Source organism: Diabrotica undecimpunctata, chromosome 9, assembly GCF_040954645.1.
Source record: "Diabrotica undecimpunctata isolate CICGRU chromosome 9, icDiaUnde3, whole genome shotgun sequence".
Taxonomy (NCBI): domain Eukaryota; kingdom Metazoa; phylum Arthropoda; class Insecta; order Coleoptera; family Chrysomelidae; genus Diabrotica; species Diabrotica undecimpunctata.
In genome coordinates, this window is record NC_092811.1 from 101,697,449 (window position 1) to 101,722,357 (window position 24,909).

Below are 24,909 nucleotides of genomic sequence, written 5' to 3' on the forward strand. Positions count from 1 at the left end.
ACTTAAATAAACTCATTATTGATGTATATCTTCTTTTAATATAATCAACATGCTACATTTTTATTTGCAATGTTACTAACTTACTTACAAACATGACATATACATAACTCATAATTACACAATAGCCAACCTATACTACTAACTACCAGCCTATATTTAACAAATCCTACTTACTTTAAATTCACCGAATTGTTTTTAAAACAAATTAAATCAACAAACTAAATTATTTTATACCTAAAGATTATACTTGAAACGTACAGAACAATTCCGATAAGTACCATACAAGCTGATATAGGTGAACCCACGCTAGAGCTTCGTGGGCAGCTATTAACCTTTAATTACACTTCTAGCATAACTCTAAATAAAAGAATCCCAATAAATAACATTTTAGACAAATCCATGACTAACGACTCTTTAAAGTTCAATCTCCCATATTCCCGCAGAATGTATCATGCAATGAACCTAGTTAACTGCAAGCAATTTCCACCCTTATATCATATATAAAATATATCTTCATCTTCACCTCAGTTTATAAAAACTCCAACAGTCAATTGCAGACTATTACAATTCCAATTCACGTCAAAGGTGCATTTTATCCCCCCTATTATTTAATGCACATGCCGAACATATAATTAGAGCTTCTCTTGAAGATCGCCCTGAAGGTGCCAGAGCCAATGGAATCATCATTAACAATATAAGATATGCCGATGACACCGTAGTATTAGCAGAAACAGAAGACCAACTAAAAATATTGATGAACATATTATCAGAAGAAAGTCACAGGCTGGTATTGGTATTCCACAAAAACCCCCATGAACAAGTTACACCTAACATACAAATAAATGGTATCACCCTTCAGAGTTCCCAAAGCTTCATATACTTTGGCAGAGAACTAAATAGTCAACTAGACCACTCAAAAGAAGTTAGAAGACGCATTGAAATAGCAAGATCTGGTTTTATGAATATGCGTAAAATGCTCTGTAACCCCAAGCTATCAGTTTCAATAAGACTGAGAATGTGTGGTCTCTATTACTATATAGCTGTGAGACCTGGATATTAAAACATTATGACGTCAACACATTAAATTTATTTGAAATGTGGATATACTAACGAATGCTAAGAATAAGCTGGAGCAGAAGAACTACGAATGAAGAAGTACTGAGAGCAATGAACACACGCCTCCATCTGGTCAGTACTATCAAAATTAGAAAGAAGTCATATCTAGGACACATAATGTGCCATAGGGAATTTGAGCAGCTCCAGGTAATATTAGAAGGCAAGATTGAAGGTAAAAGGGGCATAGGATGAAAGAAAAAATGACTTGGCTACGAAACATCAGAGATTGGACCCATACAAGAGGAAATGAATTAATTCATCAAGCCCAGAACAGAGAGAAATTTGTCATATTTATCGCCAACCTCAACAGAGAAGGCATCTACAAGGAGGAGGACAATTCCAAAAAAATAGTACCAACCTTAATCTTATCATACAACTCTTCAGAGATCTAATTAACTCCCATTCCGATTACACAGTATACTATACAGACGCGTCTAAAACTAAAAATGGAGTCGGAGTGGCAATAATTAACAGCACAGAGATTCTCAAACATAGTTTTCCAGATACTGGAACTATATTAACAGGAAAACTCTACGCAATTTACAAAGCGATACTACATGCAAATGCAAATAGGATGAACAAAATCGTGACAGATTCTATGTCATCACTACAACTAATCAGGAAAATATACACGCAGCATCCATTAGCTCTACTAATAAAGGAAGAACTAAATAAATTTCATTGCAAAAATGCCAAAGAAGCTATAAACGACAACAGTATCCCCATATCACCCCAATCTGTGAGTATGGATCTAAAAAGCTAGTTCATAAAGCACCTGTTCGAGAGCTGGAACAATAAAGGGAAATCCACACCATCAATGCTTCAGGAGATAAAAAATAAGATTGGACCATGGTTTACTTTACTTTATCGTGTCCGGACATGTCATTCATAAAATTTCGGCCCAGTATCGGGCTACGTCGGTTCCATCTTTGTTGGCGAGCCACAAATCTTCGAGGGTACATCGATGAGGACAGTTTCTGCATGTAAGAAGATGTTCCATATTCTGTGTTTCTCCACAGTCACAGTGCACATCATCTTGGTCGATTTTCCCCCATTTTGCCATGTTTGATTTTACTGGAGCGACCCCCGTTCTTATCCGATTCATAGTTTTCCACGTTTTAAAGTCTAGGGACTGGCTGGTCCATTGAACCTGGGGAAGAGGAAAATACTCAGGCGGGTCATCCTGCACTGTTCCAAGGAAGCTTTTCCTAGACTTTAGCCGCTTTCGTGGTGTTCGATCTGTTTAATTTTCTCTATGTGCTCTGCAACGCCTCTGCGTGTTGAGGGTTCTGCAAAACCCGCTGCTTTATATAGATTTGAGAGTGGCGTTGGTTTCATGCACCCCGTTACTATCCTGCATGTCTCATTTAGCGCAGTATCAACTTGTTTGGTGTGGGCAGATCTGCCCCAAACGGGGCACGCATATTCAGCAATTAAGAAACACAGTGCCTGTGTTTGTGCCTGTCTGTGTAAAATTGCCGTTGTTCTTAAAACGTCAGGACGTGCGCCCCATTTACTTCCCGTTAGCTTTCTGAGTATGCTGTTCCTAGTTGTTACTTTCCCTTTCGTTTTTATACAATGTTGTCTGTAGGTGAGGGACCGGTCCAGAGTTACTCCAAGATATATAGGTTGGTTTGTGTGTTCTAATGTATTACCATTCCACACAATTTGAAGTTTTCGCTTGGCTTCCTTTGCGCGAAGGTGGAAAGCGCAGACTTGGGTTTTAGAGGGATTGGGTCTCAGGGAATTCTGCAGGTAGTACGCTGTCATTGTTTTTAAGGCAGTTTCGAGTTTCTTCTCCACTTCTTCAAAACTATTTCCTTGAGCACATATTGCAAGATTGTCAGCATAGAGGAAGTTCTTGGTTTTGGTCGGCGTAGGTTAGTCGTTTGTGTATATATTGAAGAGCATTGAAACTGAAACACTTCCCTGTGGAAGGACATTTTTTTGAACTCTCCACCTACTTACTTTACCCTCCAGCATAACGAAAAAACGTCTGTTTTGCAGTAAGGAATATACGACCTTACTCAGATGGTGGTCATTGAGAGTGTCGTATAATTTGTGGAGCAATGTTTTGTGCCTTACTGTGTCATAGGCTGCTGTCAAATCTACGAAAGCAGCCGCTGTTATAAGTTTTTCTTCAAAGCCCTCTTCAATGTGTTCTGTTAGTGCGAGGACTTGACCGGTGCAAGATTTGCCGGGTCTGAATCCTCCTTGTTGTGGGATGAGGTGCTTGTCGACATTTTTTTCTATTCTGGCGAGTATGAGTCTCTCGTATAGTTTAAAAAAGTGACACAACAGCGAGATAGATCTGTAGCTACTGGGGTTTTCTGGGTCCTTTCCTGGTTTTAACAAGGCTATTACTTTAGATTTCCTCCATGATTTTGGAATTTCGCAGGTTTTGCAGCACGTGTTATAAAATTGCAAGATCCAGTTTTTTGCTCCTTGGTCTAGATGCTTTATTTGTTCACTGCATATATCATCCACACCTGCAGCTTTCCCGTTTTTAACCTGTTCATACCGTCGTGGAGTTCTTTTAGTGTAAAAGGAGTACCTAGGTGGTTTGTCTCCGAATCCAATCTTCTTCTAGTGTTTGAGCTCTTATATCGGTTCGTAGTTCTTCCATTCATAAGGAGTTGAGCAGCGACTTTGTTTGCTGTAACCTTGCAAGGTGATTTATGTTCTTTTGGATCACCGCTAAGTTTTTTTACAAGGTTCCATGCTATTTTACTACTATGTGTCATGTCCATTTTTTCCAGGGTCTCAATCCACTTTTCCTGTCTGGCTTGACTTAGCTGTTGGAGTAGTACTGCTCCGCAGTCAACCGTTTCTTGGCTAAAAGGGTCAGTGGAATAGAGGGTTTCGTATGTTCTCATTAGTTCTTTGGACTCGCTGGACATCCAGGGAACATATTGTTGTCTACATCCTCTGAGGATAGCTTTTCTGGACACATTTTTGAGTACCTCTACAAATTTGGCTTGGACCATGGCACCATGGCTTGGACCATGGCAACCACCCGAGGTATCAGACAAAAACAAATAATTATTTCCCGTTTACGACTTGGACATACTCAGTTTTCTCATGAACATTTATTTAAGAAAGAAGAATTTGTGATGAATGTGGTTCACCCCTTTGGGTACAACATGTGCTAGTGGAAAAGTGCGAAAAGTTCAATCGTCACAGAATTAAATACCATTTACCAAACAATCTTAAAGACCGTAGACTAATTTTCGAAAAATCATTTATTATCAGATGTCGCTACATTGCGTCTATACGAAGCCATGTTAGAGTTGCTTCCTAAGACAGAAAATATTTATTTCACGTTCAGAGCGATTGCGAAGGTCGTTCTGATGAGGCCTATTGGGTCGAAATACGTATAAGCGGATGCGCAAGCGCCCTGTACGTGAAATCAAATCTTAACTGTCTTTTCCTTTTTAATCTTAAAGACATTTTAAATTCAAAAAATACTATACAATATATAAGATTATAGATAATTATAGATAACCTACTTTTGTTTTTAAAAGACTTTAATTTACTAAACAAAGTGTAATTAATGTTACTGTTTCGCTAATAACCTAGGTTTGTTTAGGTTGAAGCGGGTTTTTTGTAAATAAAAAAAAATGATTTTATAAAGCCTACTAAAATACAGAGGAAAGATAGATGTTTGAAAATAAAATTGCTAAAAATGGAATTCTTGTAACCGATTGGAACAAACTTGTATTAGCATTTACTTTCAATCAGTCTAACATTTTATTTGCCAAAATTTCATATAATTTAATAGCTGTTGTTGTTATCGAATGATTTTAGAACTGTTTAAAAAAATATAATGAAATGGAGAATTCCGTATAACATCACAATCTTCTTTAATTATATTCTTCCTTTTTTCTTTCTGATATTTGAGATTTTATGTATACAATGTACTAGATTAAAAAAGTAATCAAGATTTTAATAACGGATAGGGCTGTTTTGTAACCATCTGGTGGCTATGCGTAGGAGGGTTTTTGACCTGCTTTTGTACTTTCTTGGGCCCTTAAAAGGTTTCACGGCTTGGTCTAGAAATTGGAATAAGATGGGATTTGTATTTATCGGCGTTTTTAATCTATTAAGAAAGTAAATGAATTAGGTGACAGTCCTAAAGGCTTTCAAAAAGGTTTGTCAGGAATGTTTATTAAAAAGTAGTTCAATGATCCCACGTCTATTTGTAATTTTCTAAAAGGGCACAGAAAAGTAATTTAAATAACATATTGCTATTAAAAAAAGACTTTATTAAGCTATTTTAATTAAAAAAACAATGCACGATTCGACATTCCAAAGATAAAAGCAAAATGACAAAGAAGAGCTTCTAGACAAAGAAAAACAAAATAGATAAAACTAAGAGGAAGGTAATAATAATAATGTGTGTCGTACGAGCCTATGTCTTTATGAACTATGATTCTCCATTCTCTCGTATTATTTGCTTCCAATTCGTTATGTGGAATCTTCTCATATCATTTGTAACTTCGTTGCTCCATCTTAACTTCCGGCTTCCTCTGCGCATTATGTCTACGAATGTACTAGATATTATCATTCTTGGAATTTTGAATGCAACAATTCTCTTAACGTAACCCAACCACCTAAGCCTTTACGTTTTTATCCCTTATATGATAGAAGATTTTCGGTAGAGTACAGCCGACTCTTCATTTATTCTTCTTATTCATTGTTCGTTTGTGTTTTTCATCCAAAAATTTTGCGCAGTATTTTTTGTTCACTAATCGGTATCAGAGAGCTGAGAAGAGCGGAAGAAGGCCGTGTCGAAGAAGAACGGCATGGCTTAGATTAGCATAGCTTAGCAGATCCTCTGCACCCCTTTTCCGAGCTGCCGTCAATAATTCTCTGTATTTCTTCTTTGATGTTAGGTTTTTTTTTGTAAAGATAGTTCCTAAGTGTTCAAACGTTCTTAAATTATTTGAATTTATAATGTTTTGGCTTTGGTGTTGTCATCAGTATGTGCTGCCCCAGTGTGAATTATTTGTTCATTCCATATATTTGTTTTTGTTTCGTTTATAGACAATCCTTTTTATCTTCCAGCTATTACCTTGTTCTTCAGCTTCATATCGACTTCTATCAATTCTTTTTTACTCCTACCTAAGAGTATTAGATAATAAGCACTGATGTTTACTGTAGTAGATAAGATCTGCTTTGTTCGTATTTGCTTCCTGTATGATCTTTTTCAATATTATGAATATTATGAACAATGGTTAACATTGGCGCACGCATTCTTTGCTGTGAACTCACGCCCATATCCTGTAGTGCTAGCTACAGTTTCATTCGTCTGATTCGATCAAGCCATTTAAAATCAATGACAATAACCATAGGGGGCTTATTTTATTCATAATTTTCAGGCTATATTTCTTATAATACGAAGATCTGGTCTACAGTGATTTCGCTTTTTCTGAAACCACACTGATACTCTTCTACCAGACTCGTGTGGTATTTTATCTTTATTATAGATCTGATTGAATATCGATGAAATCCATACTAATTCCTTGTTGTCCATAATTTTTAGGAACTCCGAGTGAAACTTATCAATTTGTACTGCTCTTCCTTATTTAGTGGTTTTTATTGCTGATTCTACTTCGCCAATTGTAATTAGAGGCCCAGTATTACAAAATACATTAGATAATAATAGGATTTCTTTATCTTTAAATGACTGTTCCAGATCTTCTTATGTTCCATATCTACTAAGGGTTTGCCGCCCCTATCCACTATACATCCTGATATAGGTTTACAGATTCCTGCAGCTTCTTTGACTTTTTTTATGAAGATTAGACATATCTTTACTCCAATTTTTTAATTTCTTCATCCATGTATTCTTTGGCTTCTATTATTTCTTTGTAAATTTTCTTGAACTCCATCATGTTCTTATCTTTCGCCCTCCTTCTACTTTCCATCATATCATTAACCACTAACTATTACCATTACTATTACCATTACTATTACTATTACCATTAACATTTGCTTTTTCGTTCTTGTCTGAAATACTTATCTTTAATTTCTAGACATACATTTTTTATTTTTGCGATGACATTTTCTTTACCTATCTAATGAGTTTTCTACATTAGTCAGTTTTTGGTCTTTATATTGTTGTGTTTCTTGTTTCTTTTGCATTTCTTTAATTATTCTTAAATCATGTTCTTCTTTTTGTTCTTTTGATTGTTTTATTTTTACTTTTTCTTGTTTGTAATGAAGATTCTTATTCACTAGAGTGCGAAGATATCTATAATACCGAAGCTGTTCGATCGTATTCCCATTTAGGCATACTTAGGGTTGTTTCGTTGTTTAATGGTATACCCTTTCCAAAATATGATCCCCATTTCTTCAGTGCCTCACTCAGGTAGATTTTGAAGAGCGTTTGCTTCCAACTAAACAAAATTCTACTTCCTTGCATTTTCTTTTTTATGTTTGTTTTTTATGTCTTATAACCATTCTTTTAAAAATTCTTTGTTGATTGCAGTATTGGTTTTTGCCGTCTTCTCGTTGGGAGGTAAGCCATTTGTGATACGCTCGTTATTTTATCTGTTTCTGTTATTCTAGTTCATCATGTTCTTCGGCGAAGTTTGGATTATTTTGTCTTCTTCGAGTTCTTGCGTTCAGGTCGCCTATAATTATTATGTCTCGCTGCCTATTTTTGAGAGTACGTCTTATAGTTACTGGTAGAACGTATCTTTTTCGTATACTGATTTATCTTCATTGGGGTCATATACGCCTAATATAGTAATTCTATATCCGTAGATGTTTATGTTCTCAGTTACTATCCTTTCATTAAATGCTTCCCAATTTGTTATTTTGTTTTTTAGATTTTGTTCAATAAGTATCGATACTCATTTCGCCGCCCTCTTGTCTTTTGCTATACCACTAAAAATGTGGCCAAATTTTCCAGTTAGTTTCATTCACTTGCCTTTTTTCTTTGTTTCTGTAATGACAGAAATTGGTATTTTTTGTTGTTCAAGTCCTTTAGTCGTCTGCCGTTTTATCTCCGAATCTCTCTATATTCTAAGATTTATTGCCACAAAATTTTTTATAAGTACTGAGGGGCAGGCCCAATGTCTAAACCCCCTAACAGGTTGTTCTTCCCATATACCGATTGTCTTTCAGGACTTGAGAGATCGGTTTTCCCTTTAATATTTTTCCGCCTTCAGGACCATTGGGTAGAATCTCATTTGCTCCCTCCGTCGTTGATCTTCTTCTATAACCTATACAAGGGACCCTCACACAGTACTATCAGCCGGGCCAGTTGAACTCTGGTTTTCTATAAAGGTGTTACTCCTCTATCTCTTCTATTTTTTCCGAGCTTGGGACCAGCTGTATTAGTTGTAAAGGTACTCACTGCACCCCACAACTAACACAGGCAGAGTTATAGGATTTATATAAAATTATTACATTAAAAATATACATGTGGCTTGTACATGTATATTTTGGCTACAAACGAAAGGAATTTTACTCGTCCTTTGATCATATAAGATCTGCCGGGATTGAGGCCCATATTTTTATCTGACTCAAACATCAATAACACAACTTTTCGGCTGATACAACTCCGCTTGTCGATTTCTGACTGTTAGGCTTGTCTTTGTCAATTACTGATGTTGCTGCTGCCTAACACCATCTAGTTTTGCTCCGCCTTCTTGGATATCATACTGAGTATGTACTTTATAAAGTAACTACAACGTTAAAGAAATTTCGCATAAATCGTTAAAATTAAAAAACTTTGAAGAACCGTATCTTGCTCAAAATTAGTCCCAAACTCTTCTACAATAGACCATTTTAAAATTTTAAAGGTAATTTATTATGATTTTTATTAAATTTACCACTGTATTTAACTAAAACTGTAGAAGAAAGTTATAGAACAACGTTTGTGAAAAAAATAGAGAAAATATGTAATAAATGGTATGAGTGGCGAACTTTGAAAAATCATATCTGGAATACTGTAAATCCTAAAGACATCTACTGAACGTCTTTTTAAAGAGGAAGGATAGAAGTTTTTTCTGTGTTTAGCAATGTCTATACCTATACCCCCTTAGAAAAAAGTTATGGCCAAAAAAAAAACTCGAGTGTATTCCTGTTTTTTTTTGCTTGGTATTTTGAATTTAGTTCTGCTAAAAAAATTGACTTTTCCTCCTTTTTCACCAGTAAAGGTGACATTTCGATAGGAAATTTAATTTAAACAACTTTTCTGTACATGTATATGTACGAAAAGTGCATAAAATTCACTCAAATGCAGCCTAGTGCATAAGGACAAATTCACTCCTTTTTCAATAACGCACCGCTTTAAATGGTAGCACTCCGCGGTTTTTTTATATTTGGGATAAGACCATTGACCATAAGAAACAAAAAAACTCCTTTAACGTTGTCCTTTTAGCCCTATTTTCTTGAACAATATCAATAGCCAAACGTCTAGTGAGCATTCCCTAACCAGCCCCTGGAGAGGTGCCCGAAGGAATAGCTACCTCACACGGTAAAAAGACGATAACGATAACTGGATTTATCGCAAATAAATCTTGTTTCTAGATTTAAATAATCGTTCGACTAATTAATCCTTTCAAAATATTTCCAAGAATTTATAGATGATTATGACAGATTGCCAAGCAACAATGGTGAGAACAGGAAAACAGAAAATAAAATTACAATAAGATGTCGATCGCTATCAACGTTATTGTTTATAATATTGCTAGATCAGATAATAAAAAAAACACAGAAGGAATAAATAAGAATGCTTTACAAATAGTAGTCACTGTTTGGGTAAGTACAGTTGTTTAAATAATCGCTCTCCAGCATAAACAAATTGAATAACTTACAAACTATTTGGTCGATCTAGCTGAGATTTAGCACACTTCAATAATTCATTAATTGCCATAATTTCAAGTAGTTATATTAAATATCATTATGCAAGAAACCAAGTTAATATTATTTATAAATTAATGAAAAAATAAGGGTTTTTTCATTATTCTCGGTCAATTGTTTATGTATATATTTTAATTTAGAAACTCGCAAAATTAGAGAACTGCTTAAGATCTACAACTTTTATTTGAATAATTTTTCTCTCAAATTTATAAGAAACGTTTTTATAGGGAAAAAATGTTTTTTTTTTTCACTTTTTATGATTGTTAAAAAAAACAAGCAAAAACAACCTGTACGTCTTCAAGAATGTATCACCAGCTAACTCTCATATACCTTGTATAACCTTCAAAAAGCCATATAAGATTTTTTCAGCTTTTTTGTTTACAGGCCTAAAGGGCCACATATAACTATTGATATAACATATATAACTTAGAAGGATTTTGCCATGGACAGACTCACTGCTGCAATACAGTGGCGTTCCCCCAGTGCAACGTGCGACAGAGAAAAATGACGTAAAACAGTTACTGCAAATCTGTCTAATGGACCGCATTTATCGACCACCTGACTTTCTCATTGGTCATTTAGGTCACGTCGACGGTAAATCTGGCAAATTAGAAAGGGATGCAGGGACTGCTTTACGTCATTTTTCTCTGTCGCTTAGATGGAACGGGCTGGTATTGAAACGATCAGTCTATCTTGTATTATATGTCTATGGATTTTGCGTTCGAATACCAATCATTTTCTTCTGCTTTTTTGTTATCAACAATCTATATTTTAATGATATATGCATCTGTCAACTTCTCAATGTTTTAAATATATTTTCACTATTTTTTTTTTTATTTCAGGTGAGTTAGCTGCTAAAAAGGCGTTTACTTATTAAAAAAAAAACAGTAAGTATTATGAAATAGATAGTTACAAAGATACTAAGGTTTACCGTTGACAAAATGATAATTTTATACATGTTATTAATTTTTTAATACAGTTGCTTCATTTAATTAACTGTCAATTCTTTGATTAATTATCAAACGTCAAACTGCTTGTACGAAAAGTTCGTTACTACGATGTCTGCGGCAGCGAAAATAGCTAGAGCTGCAAATATTAAGAAGATAACACCTTTATTGAATCGAGTACTGATAAAAAAAGCAGAAGCAGAGACTCACACTGAGGGTGGTATTATATTACCTGACAAGACCAACGTAAAGGTGCAAAGAGGCACTGTCGTCGCCGTCGGTCCTGGAATTAGAACCGAAAGCGGACATATCGTGCCCGTTAATGTTAATACCGGAGATGAGGTGATTTTGGCTGATTATGGTGGTACCAAAATCGAGCTGGCTAAAGACGAGGTATATTTTATGTATAGAGATCATGACATTCTGGCAAAATTGACGGATTGAAGTTGACGGTTTCCTTTTGCATTTATTCATCGGTAAACGATTGTTAAATTAGTCTTTGCTAATTTGGTATACGTTTGTAACTTGATAAATAAATAAATACCCATTTCTTCTGGCATTTTTTTATTATAAAGGTAATTATCGTTCTTTATAATATTCATTGCTATTAAAAAACTTCATATGATGCAAGGTTTTGCTGCAAAATTCATCTTAACCCTTTCAGTCACGTTACAAATATTAAATACAAGAAATAATATAAATTAAAATTTTAAACTTGTTAGCTGGTTTCTATTGTTTTTTTTAAGGTTTTTAAAGAATTTGGCTATAGCTCTTTTGGTTTTTTATTTATTAGACAACCTGCTACAAGAACACAGTTACTTTAGATAGTAAGAGTAAAACCGCAATACAATGGTTAGAAAATAAAATACATTGAATTATCACAAAAGAAAATACCCAATTATAATATTATTTTTTATGATACATATGAAAGTAGTTGTTTTACAGAACGTAGGATCTATATTATACTACGCAAAAAATCAAGGTTATGAACTCCTCCTATGTTTTGGTCTTTGGTTATACAACCTAACACCCTCAGGTTGGAGTACATCAATATTTATATTGTTTAGTAGTTTTGTAACATCTTTGGCGTATTATACCAACAAAGTCAGAAGCAAAATCACTTTATTATCAAAATAGAAACTGTTTTCGTAATCATCATCAAATTCGTCAAGTTCGTTAATAAAGATTTCATAACATATAAACAAGAAGATAGAAGGAAAATTTTTTGGAATGGTGACATCATAAGTTTCCCTTAAATGAAGGTATATTCTTGGTACCATAGGTACCTCAGCAACTTTCCATAATAGAAGAACCTACTAGAATATAAGTTAAATTATCTTTGCTTCCTGGGAAACTGCAAAATGATTCTGGAACTCATAGCAAAGTTATTTCGTATTCATTATACTTCGCCAGTTGCTTAGGGGATTGCTTGTAGTTTCAAGCTATTACGGACTCACAAGTTGTAGACTTCTTCTACATCTGTCAGAGGCAATAAACATTTTGGACGAATTGCGGCGCTTATTTAGGCACCCTTGGGCATGAAATTCCCTCCTATCCTTCACCTTGGTTTTCCAATTTCGTACTCTTAACACTCCTAAGTCGTCTTCAGCCTGGTAAGTATGCAGAAAACTGCAAGGATTATCTACCGGTTCGCTTAGCAAATCATCCCGAATGATCAACCAAAATCGCTTGGTCAGCAAGCAAGCAAGCGATAGTATTTAAGCCTGAAAGACTTGCATACCACTTAAGAATGACATTCGGATGATACAATCCATCGAAGCGAGAAGGATTAACTCGTAAAAACAGGAATCACTCCACCACGCCCCAATGCTCCAGACTATCCTCTACCCTCCCGATAGCACTCTGATACGCCCAGTTCGGCAACTCGGCGCTCGAGAATGTGGGCCCCTCTTGCCCTTTTTGGGTTGTGTTAGTATTTTTTGTGGCTGGCGCCTTTGTTAGTATTTTATTATTATTTTTTTGATGGCCAAAGCCGTTTTTTTTTGGGTTTTTTTGTGATTTTTAGAAGGCGTTGGTCAATATGTGAGGGATAGCTTATATATAGACAATCACTCGTTCCTTATCTGCGTTAGCCAGCCAATTGGATGTTACTCAACTTCTACCACGGGGAGTTGTAGATTTGGATTTTCCCTTCATTGGGATTAAAATTTTTTCGGCAGTTCCTAGTTTCTCCAGAGCTTTAGAAGGTTATTCGGTATGAAGATACAATTTAACAAGTTTGTCAGATTTAGTCATTTTTATCCCAGTCTTTTTATTGGTTTAAAATTGACTTTTAAATCTTAGTTTATTGTTTTAAAATTTTACCTGCAACTAAAACAAACTAGGTAAACTACAGAAAACTTTTAAAAAATTGTGTGACTGTCTCTCGGAAAATTTTTAATATACTTTGTTGACTTTTCTACTCAGTTCTTTGTGGCTTTGTGGTTACTCAAATATTGAAAATAATATATTGTACACAGAAACATATTATCACGTGAGAATGCAGTCTAATTAAAATCTTTACGATGATTACAATATAATAACAAAAATATTACGCCGGTATTAAACTTCTTTATATAAAAGCCGACATCAATATAGCCAATTATAGTAGACTGACTCAAAGACGCATTTCTGTAGTATTTATTATTTTATTATAGCGATCATTTTGTCGCGAGTTGTTCTTTCGAGCTTTTTCACGTTGTTTGATGAAAAATCAGGTTTTTGGAATTTACTTGTATATTTGTCAAAAATAACTTGAATTGATTTGAAAGAATATTTAGCAGTAAAGAAGAAATTAAATTAAAAGTGAAACTGGAACAAAACCATGAAGTGGAGATATCCAGGATTGGCTAGTATACCTGTTGAATACAAAGCATGTGGTGTTCGTGTGTATTAAGGTATAAAAAATACTTATTAAAAGCTTAAAACTTTTATACATTATTACATTATTACATTATTACATTTATTACATTACATCTGATCTATGCTGGAGTCTAGGGTTGACTGATAGAAAGATGGTATTAAAAATCAATTCATTGACTGATTTTTCATACCATCTTTCTATCAGTCAATCCTAGACTCCAGCATAGATCAGAGGTAATGTAAGTCGACAAAATCTCACCAGCTCCGGGGGGTCATGTTAGATGCCCCCATTTTTAGTTTTTATTAATTAGCGAAGTTAACGGTCTATTGCATTTACCTTTGTAAATTCCATGAGGATTGTTTTTGTTACTGATGTCCTTCCAGTGTTTTTCTGTGGCCAAACAATGTTTTTTAACAGCTTTTTATTAAACTGATGATGGAATGATTCAATTCCGAAAAGATCTTCTTTAAAATAAAAGTTTTAAGCTTTTAATAAGCATTTTTTATACCTTGATACACACGAACACCACATGCTTTGTAAGAAATTAAATGTTCTTCAAATTTATTTTAAACGGCATTTAAACCGATCTGGGAAGTTTCATAGAAATTATTATTAACAAACTTTATTTTCGTCAAGATACATAAGAATGGAGAAGGAAGACCTGAACGTCACCAGTGTATACGACCCAGCAAATAACAAACAAGGGAAATATACATTCAATAACACGCGTGGAAAAAGATCTATGACAGATTATGTTATAACCAACAGCGATATACATCCATCGAAAGCCTTTTTAAAATACAAAACAAAACAGGAATAAAACCACCATAAATAAATCAGAAATGAAACGTATACTTTAGTCAGACAAATAAAAAGGGAACACTGGTAGGGCTTCTCAAAACAGATGGAACGCCGCTGCTACGGAACACAAAAGGAAATATGGAGAATGATCAGAGGACATAGAAAAGAGATGAACGAACTAATAAAAATGAAACACTTTCAGAAGGAAACACATGTAGACTTTCGATCCCCATTTGCTACAGGTGACAGTAATGAACCACCAACACCAGAAGCGATCAAAAACGAAGAAACAAACATTGAGGAGGGAGAGGTAAAAGAAGCAATAAAGAAATTAAAAAATAGAAAATCACCAGGAGAGGACAGAATACAGAAGGAACTCCTAAAGTACGAAGGATGAGATCTGGCAAACAGATCGAAGGCGGTTCTTGAGGTGTGCTAGTTCAGACTTGGCTTCGAGTTGTGTCCCATATCGCTTTCAGTATCGATCTTGTAAAATGGAACCAGGTTCTCTATATCAACATTGGTTTTTAGAGGAATATATAGATCCAACATGGTATCCAGATATTCACGAAAATCATTCCAATTAGTGCATTTGTTGTGTAAGCCTCGAGCTGGTTCTTTTTGAATTGTCAGTGCTGATTGTAATAATAACTGGAGAAGGTCAAACGATAGTTCAAGATAAGAGTTTGCCACAACGAATTTTAGGAATTCCTTTGTGAATTCTAAAGTCAACAAGATTAGGGATTTAAGTTCTGTAGGTTGGCCAATAAGTTGGTTCACCAGTAGAGACGAAATCAAAACTTTTCTTTCATTTTGCTTTTAATAGTTGTCTACCATTGGGTGTTATTAATCTATACTCCCATTGTATATGCTTGGCATTATAATCACCAGCCGCAATAAATTTGTTGCCAGGTGTAGTAAACAGCTGCTCATATTGTTCACTAGTTATTGAGTGCCTTGGTGGGTTATACGTTTCAGAAACTGTCAGTGAACCATCCCAGTCCTCTATGCTTATATTGGTAGCTTGTAAGTGATCTTTTGAATATTTATTTAGTTCGTGATGCTTGATTGTCGGCTTAATAATAATTGCAGATCCTTCGTGTACCGTGTCATCTGGATGATTTGTGCAGTAGATTCTATAGATAGATTGTTTAAAATAGTAGCGATGTGTAAAATGGTTTTCAGAAACAAGCATGATATCTATATTACGGTTTATAATGAAGGCTTTTACTCCCGTTGGATATTTTGCTAACTCGTTGGCATTCCATACAGCTGTTTTAAGCAACTTAATTATTTTGTTAATTTGGTACACAAGATTTAGTTTTATAGTTGTTCCCATCTGTTCTATAAGATTTTTTACCATGTTTTTAAGTTCATCTATATCATTCGTATTCCGGTCAAAACATGCAAGTAATTTGGAGGCTTCAAAGAACATTAAGACACGATAGAAAACTCATTTCCCCACTACACGGAAACAGAAAAGGGAATCGTCTAGTCTGTGGAAGATAAAGCCAAGGTGATGATGAGGACTCTCGAGAGGGAATGTACACTGAATTATCACCAAGACGAAGACATATACCTTATCGAAGAAATCGAAGAAACAGAACAAAAACGCATAACAAACGCAATACTAAGATACAGGCTCTTCCCGAACCGATGGAAGAAAGCCTACGTAATCATGATACCGAAGCTAGGAAAGAACAATACATTTCCACAGGACGATTAGCGTAGTTCCACTAGCTAGCAAGATAGTAGAACAAGTCATTCAAACCAGACTCTAATCACAGACAGACAGGCTAGGATTAATTCCAAAAGCACTTGTCCGATTCAGAGCTCAACATTCCAACGAACTACAAGTACTCAGACTTACAGAGTATATAGCAGCTGGATTTAACAAGCAATATACAGGAACAGTCTTCCTGCATGTAAGCAAAGCCTTCGACAAAGTGTGGCATGACTGAACGACCGGAGGTTAGGGTCAATATAGGACATGTTCTACCTTAACACGGAGCCCCAGAAGAGTAGTACAGGTGGCGGTGTTATCACCCCTTCCTCTTTTTCTTCTTTTTATGTAGATATGACTCTGTCTGTTTTTCAATGTGCCTCCAGTAAGTTGTCGTTCCATCCTTCCATCCATATTACCCCTTCTGTATAGCATACAATACAGCAGACGTTCCAAGAGCACCCGGAACCCTACTCAGTCTTTATGCAGACGACACTGTACTCGCGGTTAAGGAACCTGGATATAGTTGTAAAAATCTACAGATTGCACTGGATAAAGTACAAGAATGCAGTATCCAATAGAAAATAGCCATAATTCCAGAGTCAGGCGGTTATCTTCAAAAAGAAAAAAGATACCTCAGATGAACAGCTAACAATGCAAGACAGCTCCATTGGGAAAAATGGACCTAAATGCCTAGGTTTAATGTTCACACCACATGTAAACGCGACAGTCCAAAAACACCGAAGACTAGAGTTGCAATAAGAGGACTCACATGAAGAAGAATCAAATTAGCAATGAAAACCAAATTATAGACTGATAAACAGCACCATAATATCCATAATAACATATGCATCTCTTGCGTGGGATACACATGTAACACCAATAAAAAGAAAATACAAGCAGCACACTATAGATTCTTAAGAGAAGCTGCAAATGTGCCCAGATACTGGGCACATTTGTAGCTGAACTGTTCTTGTTTAGAGATCTGTAGAAAGTAGAGAGAGTAGGTTAGAGATAATAGGCGAAAAGCCAGAATAAAATTTGCAGAGCTTGAGGACTGACCGAATTGGATCCTGCGAGAGATATATGTGTTACATAAATGGAAGCACAGAAGATCAAAACAACAAACGTTAGCAAATATCTAATAAAGTCTAGATAATATTGTAGCCTTCTCAGAAGAAGACATCACGTTTATCTTGAGACGTCGTACTTCTAAAAACATGAGTTCTCAGATACACCGTAAAAAAATTATAAAAGGAATGAAAAATTAAAAAACTACTAACTTGGAGCGAAATGGAAGCCGCTGAACTGGACTAAGCCAGGAGCTAGACTCGACGCTTGGGCAAGCAACAGCAAATAGATGATAGGTCAGTTTAAGATGATAGTGGGAATAAAGCGCCACACGCTATCCTGCATAATCTTCTTCTTCATCTTTATAAGCAATTCTGCTTGTTCATGGCTTGTTCATTCCTCTATGGAAGGTTGTCACTGTATCTTTTGCGCGATCCTCCGATACTTCTTCTGCCGATTGGTGACTTATCTCTTGCTATTTTGACGACACGGTCTAATCCATTCTACTTATGTGGTTATTACATTCTTTTTTTTTTTCTATTTTGTGTCCACTCATTTATACACTGTACGTTACATTTTCTTTTAATTCTTCACTTCTCTTTCGATCTGTCAGCGTATTTCCTGTAATTCTTCTCAGTACTCTCATCTCTGCAGTTTCCAGTAGCCTTTGCGTTGCGGCTGTATTGGGTCTTGTTTCTGAGGCATATGTCATTATTGGCCTTACACTGGCTTTATAAATTCTTGACTTCATCTCAGTGTTAAAGTGTCTGTTTCGCCATATAGTGTTATTAAGGCATCCTGCTAGTCTATTTGCTCTTTGTACTTGATCCCTCACCTCTTTGTCCAGGTCTCCATAGCTAGACAGTGTAATTCCCAAGTATTTTATTTCCATTATTTGTTCAATACTGATGTCATCAATTTCTATTTTACATCTGGTTGGTTCTTTGCTGACTACTATTGTTTTAGTTTTCTGAGATGAGATTGTCATATTAAATTCTTTTGCCCGTATGTTAAATCTGTGGACTAGTCTTTGCAAAATATCTTTATCTTGGGCTATCAATATTGCGTCGTCTGCGTAACAGAGTATTTTTATTTCTTTGTTTCCCACTCTGTATCCTCTTCCTTTGTTAACGCTTTTGATGATTTCATTTATGATCAAATTGAAGAGCATGGGGCTCAATGAATCCCCTTGTCTTATTCCGCTGCCCATTTCTATAGGTTTTGTGAGTTGTCCATCTATTCTGACTTCCATTTTGTTGTTTTGGTAGTAGTTTTCGATAGTTTTTATAATATTTAGGGGAACTTCTCTATTATACAGAAGATGGATTATATTTTTGAGTCTTACTCTGTCAAACGCTTTCTTTAGGTCAATCAGACACAGGAATGCTGGTCTATTATACTCTAGTGATTTCTCAGTAATCAGCTTTATAACGATTATTGCATCTGTACACGATCTTCCACGACGAAAACCCTGTTGTTCATCTGCTAAACTTATCATCTGGTTTATTAGCACTTGTATAATTTTAGTTGTAAGTTTTAGCGTAGTATTTAACAAGTTTATACCTTTGTAGTTTTCTGGCTGTTTTTATCTCTTTTTTTTGAATAGAAGAATTAGTCCTGCATAATACGGGGAAGATTTCATATGGGGATCATTGTATCCAGGATTCCCATATGGCAAACATTTTAATGATATTTGCCTTCATAGCGCATCATAGCGTGCTCCAATGAATTGTATGCCGGAATGTCCTGATGGGCATGCGAATCTCTACAGGTTGGGTTAACTATTATTGCTTGCTTGCAAAAATTAGTTTTTCAATTCCAGAATATTTATTGAACTCCTTCACTATAATGTGCTATTGATAATTGAATTAATTAATATAATGTGCATATTTTTCCCAATATAAGTAACAAATACAAATCACAAAATTCAACAATTTTTATTGGTATTACGGTTATCTAATTGTCTCAATGATTTGTCTCATTAAAAGTGAAAGTATTTGGCTAATAATCAATTTTATTTTGTTTTTTTTTTAAACTCAATTAAATAAGGAAAGTCAATCTTTTATTATAACTTGTTACAACAATATACGGAATGTTATGAATGCGATAAAAACTTATTTTATAGAAATTCTTGTCCATTGTTTTTTTACCGTGAGATATGTACGAGATAATAAGTTCTAAGATGTTTTATAGCATTTCAGCAACAAGGAATTTTTATCTCTATATACACAATCACAGAAAAAACGTTGTGTATAATAAGAACAGACTATTTAAAATTTAATAAATCTGCAAATTTTTTTTCCTTTCCCATTATTTAAGTTTACGTTTAAAATTTACGTTTTTTGCTGTATTACTATTTGTAATATCATTGCTTCGCATTGGACTTCGCTTAAACTATAAACTCATCATCATCATTCAATCTTCGCTTATCCACTGCTGGACATAGATCTCCCTCATAATTTTCCATCTATTTCGATCTTGTGCCTCTTGCATCCAATTCCTATGACAACGTTTTAGATCGTCAGTCCAACGTGTTGGTGGACGACCTCTGCTTTGGTAGGCATCATCTCTTGGTCTCCATTCCAGTATCCGATTTGTCCATCTATTATCTGTCATTCGAGCCACGTGACCTGCCCAGTTCCATTTCAGTGTTGCTACTCTCTGTACTGCATCAGCCACTCCTGTTCTTTGTCGTAGCTGGCGATTTGGGATCTTGTCTCTTAGTGAAACGCCCAACATAGCACGCTCCATCGCCCTTTGACACACACGGATCTTTTGAACTGTTCTCCTTGTCCTGGTCAACGTTTCCGCACCATAAGTTAACACTGGCAAAACACACTGATTAAACGTTTTTCTTTTAAGGCATATTGGTATATCAGACGATTTGAAAATATGGTTCAGCTTGCCGAAGGCTGCCCAAGTCAGTCTTATACGACGGAGAAGCTCAACGGTTTGGTTATCTTTTCCTATGCAAATCTCATGACCTAGGTATTTATAGGCCATTACCTGGTCTATGGATCTTGTTCCTACGCATATATCTTCGCTGACTACAAGATTTGTCATCATCTGGGTTTTAGATATATTTATTTTCAATCCCCCTTCTAGCGAGGAAAGGTAGACCTGATTTAAAAGTTCGTTGGCCTCATCTATCCTATCAGCTATTAGTACAATATCATCTGCAAACCTTAGATGGCTAAGCTTTTCTCCGTTTATGTTTATGCCCTTGTCGGTCAGTTTTGCCCTTTTACATATATATTCCAATAACTATAAACTATATAGTTTAACTATAAACTATATAACTATATAGTTTAACTATAAACTATATAACTATAAACTCTTTAAAACCGATTATAGAGATCATGGTCTGTACGGTATAATGTCAGTGGGTTTACCTGCTTTTGGGCTTACCTGCTATTAACCTAATAAAAGGTTTTAGGTAAACTGGTAAACAATTAACAACACGAATATACAAACAAAATGAAACATATACAAACACTTTTAGTGGGACGAGTTTTATGGAAATCCAAAATGGGCTTTTGGTGAAGCTTTTAGGAATAAGTAGCTGTATAAATTTCTTCAATTTACATTAGTTTTATTTATGGTTTTCACGTCAAACAGTAAACCCAAACAGTAAACCTGTGTATTGAGGCAAATTTTAAAAGCTCATTTACAGTGTAATTTTATTACGTAACCTGTAACTTCGTTAATTTGTTTATATCGCGATGTCCATACTAGGTGCTTGGATTCAATCATATCCTGAATTAAAACTGGATGGAGGAAATTTGTAAAAACGTCGTGACGTTTGACAAAGGAGATGCTCTAAATGTTTTGGTTATGACACAAGATAAAACTGTTGACGATTTCTATATAGCAGGGACGGCACACATAACAATAAACACATTTTTTCGAGGAATCAAATAAAATCATGCAAAGAGAATTTTCTTAATTTCGAAGATGTGCTCGACGTTCAGCTGTCTCTAAGAGAAATCAGTGCAAAAGATTCCAAATTTGGTAGACAAGGCTTTATAAAATGCTGCTGCAATAAAAAATATTTTTAAAGTTATGTAGATATAAAAAGTCTAACGTATTGTGCAATTCTAAATGTCATAATGCCTCACAATGTCAGAATAAGGACTATTTTTACAGATTTTAAGACTAAGGTTACAGATTTGAAAGAAATATGAACGAATAGTATTAACTATTAATATACTCAAATGCATTAACTAATAACACAGACCTACAGATTATAATACTTTTAATAAGAAACCCTCATTCCTTTTTCTCTCGCCAGCGCTGCAACCACATTAGTACGTTAAGTATCTGCCATATGTTGCAATATTCTTCATTTCATTATATTAAACAACACTCAACAAATAACAGTGTATATAATTTTTTTTGTTTTTTTTTATTTACTGTTGTACCTACATGTCACAATCTTAACGGCATTCTATATACCGTATAAGTTGCTTTCATTCGCAATTGGGCAAGTTGTTATTTCAATCTCATTGTTAGTGATGAAGAAACTAAAGACGCCAGTTATTTGTTGTTGTTTCCAATGTATAAATATTACTAATTACTTGTGATTTACTTATGGCGATTGTTGAGTTTATATCGGACAAACATGCTGCAAATATTTTTGATACAATTTAAAAGTGAGTGTTACAATTTCGGTAAACATTAAACATTTGGTTAGCAGGACCAGCGTTTATATTTGATTTATACACGGTCACTATAAATCATAATATTATACAGTTACAAAAAATTATGCCTAGGTTTTTTAAAATTTACAAAGAATTTAGAAATAAATTATAGAGAAAAGTATCAAAAATGAACTACAAAATTGGGAAAAATTTGAATCTCAAATATTTTTAAAACTTGAGTAATTCATTATACTTAGTCCATTTTTCACGGTAAAATATTGTAAAAGTTATATGAATAAAATGTGCGGTTTTTGTTTTTTGGGGTAAAAACTACCCTTTTGTACCAAAAATTAAAAACTAGCATAATGAGTTTTTTAAATCTTAATCTTGTTTAAGTATGTTAAATAAAGATTTGTTTATAATATGGGAATGCATTTTCTATTATATAATTATTTTTCAATCCTTAAAAACTAACCTTTAAAATAAAATTTGCAGAGAAAATAAGCTAATAATGAATTTTATAGTCAAGCAATTTGATTAACCCAGTCTGAGAGACTTGCACACCCCTTAGAATGACATTCGGGTGTTACAATTCATTGGAGCGAGGTGTATTGATTCGTGTTATCAGGAACCCCTCCACCGCGCTCCAATGCTCCAGGTCACCCATTTCCCCCCTATAGCACTCTGATGCGCGATAGGGGCTCACTATCAGCCCAATGCTTTTCGTGTGGAAGTCCTGGGTACAAGATATTCAACACGATATCCTAACCCGATAAATGCAGGCTACCGTGAGGCGCTCTTGTCCTGCTTTCTCTAGTGACGTATAATCGAACTGAAATTGCTTGCTCGGGTCTCGAGTCTCCGCTCCGGGCTGCGCCAAGTTCGGCGACTCGGTGCCCGAGGATGTGGGCCCTTGGTGTCCAGGTTTTGGGGCTTTGTTAATTTTTTTGGATGGCTGTCGAGTTTTTGTTAGTATTTTGTGATTTTTTTGGTGGCCAAAGCCTTTATTTATTATTATTATTATTATTGAAGGTTGTCCTGAAAATAAACTAATCAATTAATATAATGTCCAGTGCTGCGTGCTGGGGCTTCTTCTGTTGGTAGAGCTACGAATTATCAATGGTTTGTTTTTTAACCAGCAGGATTAAACTAAAAAAACAGCTTCACACCCAAGAAAGTTACTAGAAAAGTCACCAAATACATCTTCTTTTTTAGTTGATTATCTCGGCCTTGCGGTAATCCAGTAATCAGTATCGGACAACCTCACACGTTGATTCTAATTCTAACCTAACTTTGTTTGTTTATGTTTGAATAAGAATTTTTTCTCTAATAATGATTCTCTAATTCTGAAAATCTAATTCTGGCTTTTTCTGTCATTTTATCTATCACCCTTACTTGCAGTTCTCTAAACAGAAAGCGTTCAGCTACGTATCTGGGTACATTTGCCGCTTCTCTAAGAATGCTATTGTGGTCTGCTTGAATTTTCTTTTTATATAATATAATATAATAATAATTATATATATATATATATATATATATATATATATATATACAGTATACTCACTCTATAACGAACACGGTTATTACGAGGTTTCGCTTATAACGAGGTACATTAGATGTCCCGTAAAATTTCTATTGAACTATAACTCTCTATAGCGAGGCAAATTTGGTTATAACGAGAGAAAATAAAATTGAAAAACTTTTTTTTTACGTTTTTGGCCCGGACGTGGCTATAAATAAATACCTTTTTAAACTGTTTCTTTACAATAAATACAACTGTTTCACATCTTTAGAAAATATGATAGATAGAATAATACTGAACAATTTAAAGCAGTCAAAAATGAAAGAATTCTTCCAATTGCAGAAGCAATAGTTTATGTTATCCTTGTAAATGGGCTTTATACATTATGTAGTTGGGAAAAATGCAAGTACAGATTTTTTGTTTTAACCTATATCATTGACAATAAAAAAAACTTTTTTGTTTTAATGTATTTCATTGACAATAAAAGTAAACAACTTTTTTTCAAAAACGCCTTTCAAACAATATTTATTAGCATCTTATATTGCTCCGAATGGTTTCACTATAGGAAGTTAATGTTTTAGAATTTAGAAAACTACATATTCATATGTATGCACAGTATTATTGTTGTCTGATATAACGAGATCGGCTTATAACGAGGTAATTAGTCTGCCATTTCAGTTCTCGTTATAGAGGGAGTCTACTATATATATATATATATATATATATATATATATATATATATATATATATATATATATATATATATATATATATATATATTTATCAGCATTAACAGCTCTTCCTCTGGGGTTTATCTTTTCTTTTTGAATATATTTGCCTGTGTCTTCTCCACATTTATTGCTATTTTCCACTGGATACACCATTCTTCAATGTCATCCAATGCTGTCTGTAGATTGTTGACCACTACTTCTAAGTTTCTGTATTTGGTACGAAGGTACGAAGCCTCCGGAGCTTCGTGCTCAGATAGTACTTGTCCTATTTGTACCCTGAAGCTTCGGTTGCTCGAGTACGAAGAGATCAGTCTCCTCATGGCCTCACTATATCCGTAGCCTCTCATGTTGTATATTAGGCCTTTATGCCAGACTCTGTCGAAGGCTTTGCTTACATATAGGAACGCTGCTCCTGTGTACTGTTTGTCGTTAAATTCAGCTGTTATGTATTCTGTCAGTACTTGTAATTCGCTAGAATGTTTTGCTCTAAAAATTCGAACTGAGCTTCTGGGATTAGTCCTATTTCGTATGTTTCAGCCTGTAGTCTGCTTAGTATTACTTTTTCTACGATAACTGCTGGCAGTAAGCTTATCGGCCTGTAATTTTGCGGAAACATGG

At 34.8% G+C, this 24,909-nt stretch overlaps 2 protein-coding genes across 2 annotated transcripts in view; both read left to right on the forward strand.

Moving 5' to 3' along the window:
* The window catches only part of LOC140450334 (uncharacterized), a 265,222-nt gene that overhangs the window by 107,115 nt on the left and 133,198 nt on the right, over positions 1–24,909 (forward strand). The gene's annotated exons all lie outside the window — the stretch shown is intronic.
* Positions 10,919–11,497, forward strand: LOC140450335 (10 kDa heat shock protein, mitochondrial-like). The gene has a single exon (XM_072543919.1). It carries the CDS (start codon positions 11,052–11,054, stop codon positions 11,382–11,384), a length of 333 nt encoding a protein of 110 aa, XP_072400020.1. The 5' UTR covers positions 10,919–11,051; the 3' UTR covers positions 11,385–11,497.

What these genes read in the sequence shown, in the direction of transcription:
- LOC140450335 (XM_072543919.1), top strand. Translation starts at nt 11,052, where the DNA reads ATGTCTGCGGCAGCGAAAATAGCTAGAGCTGCAAATATTAAGAAGATA.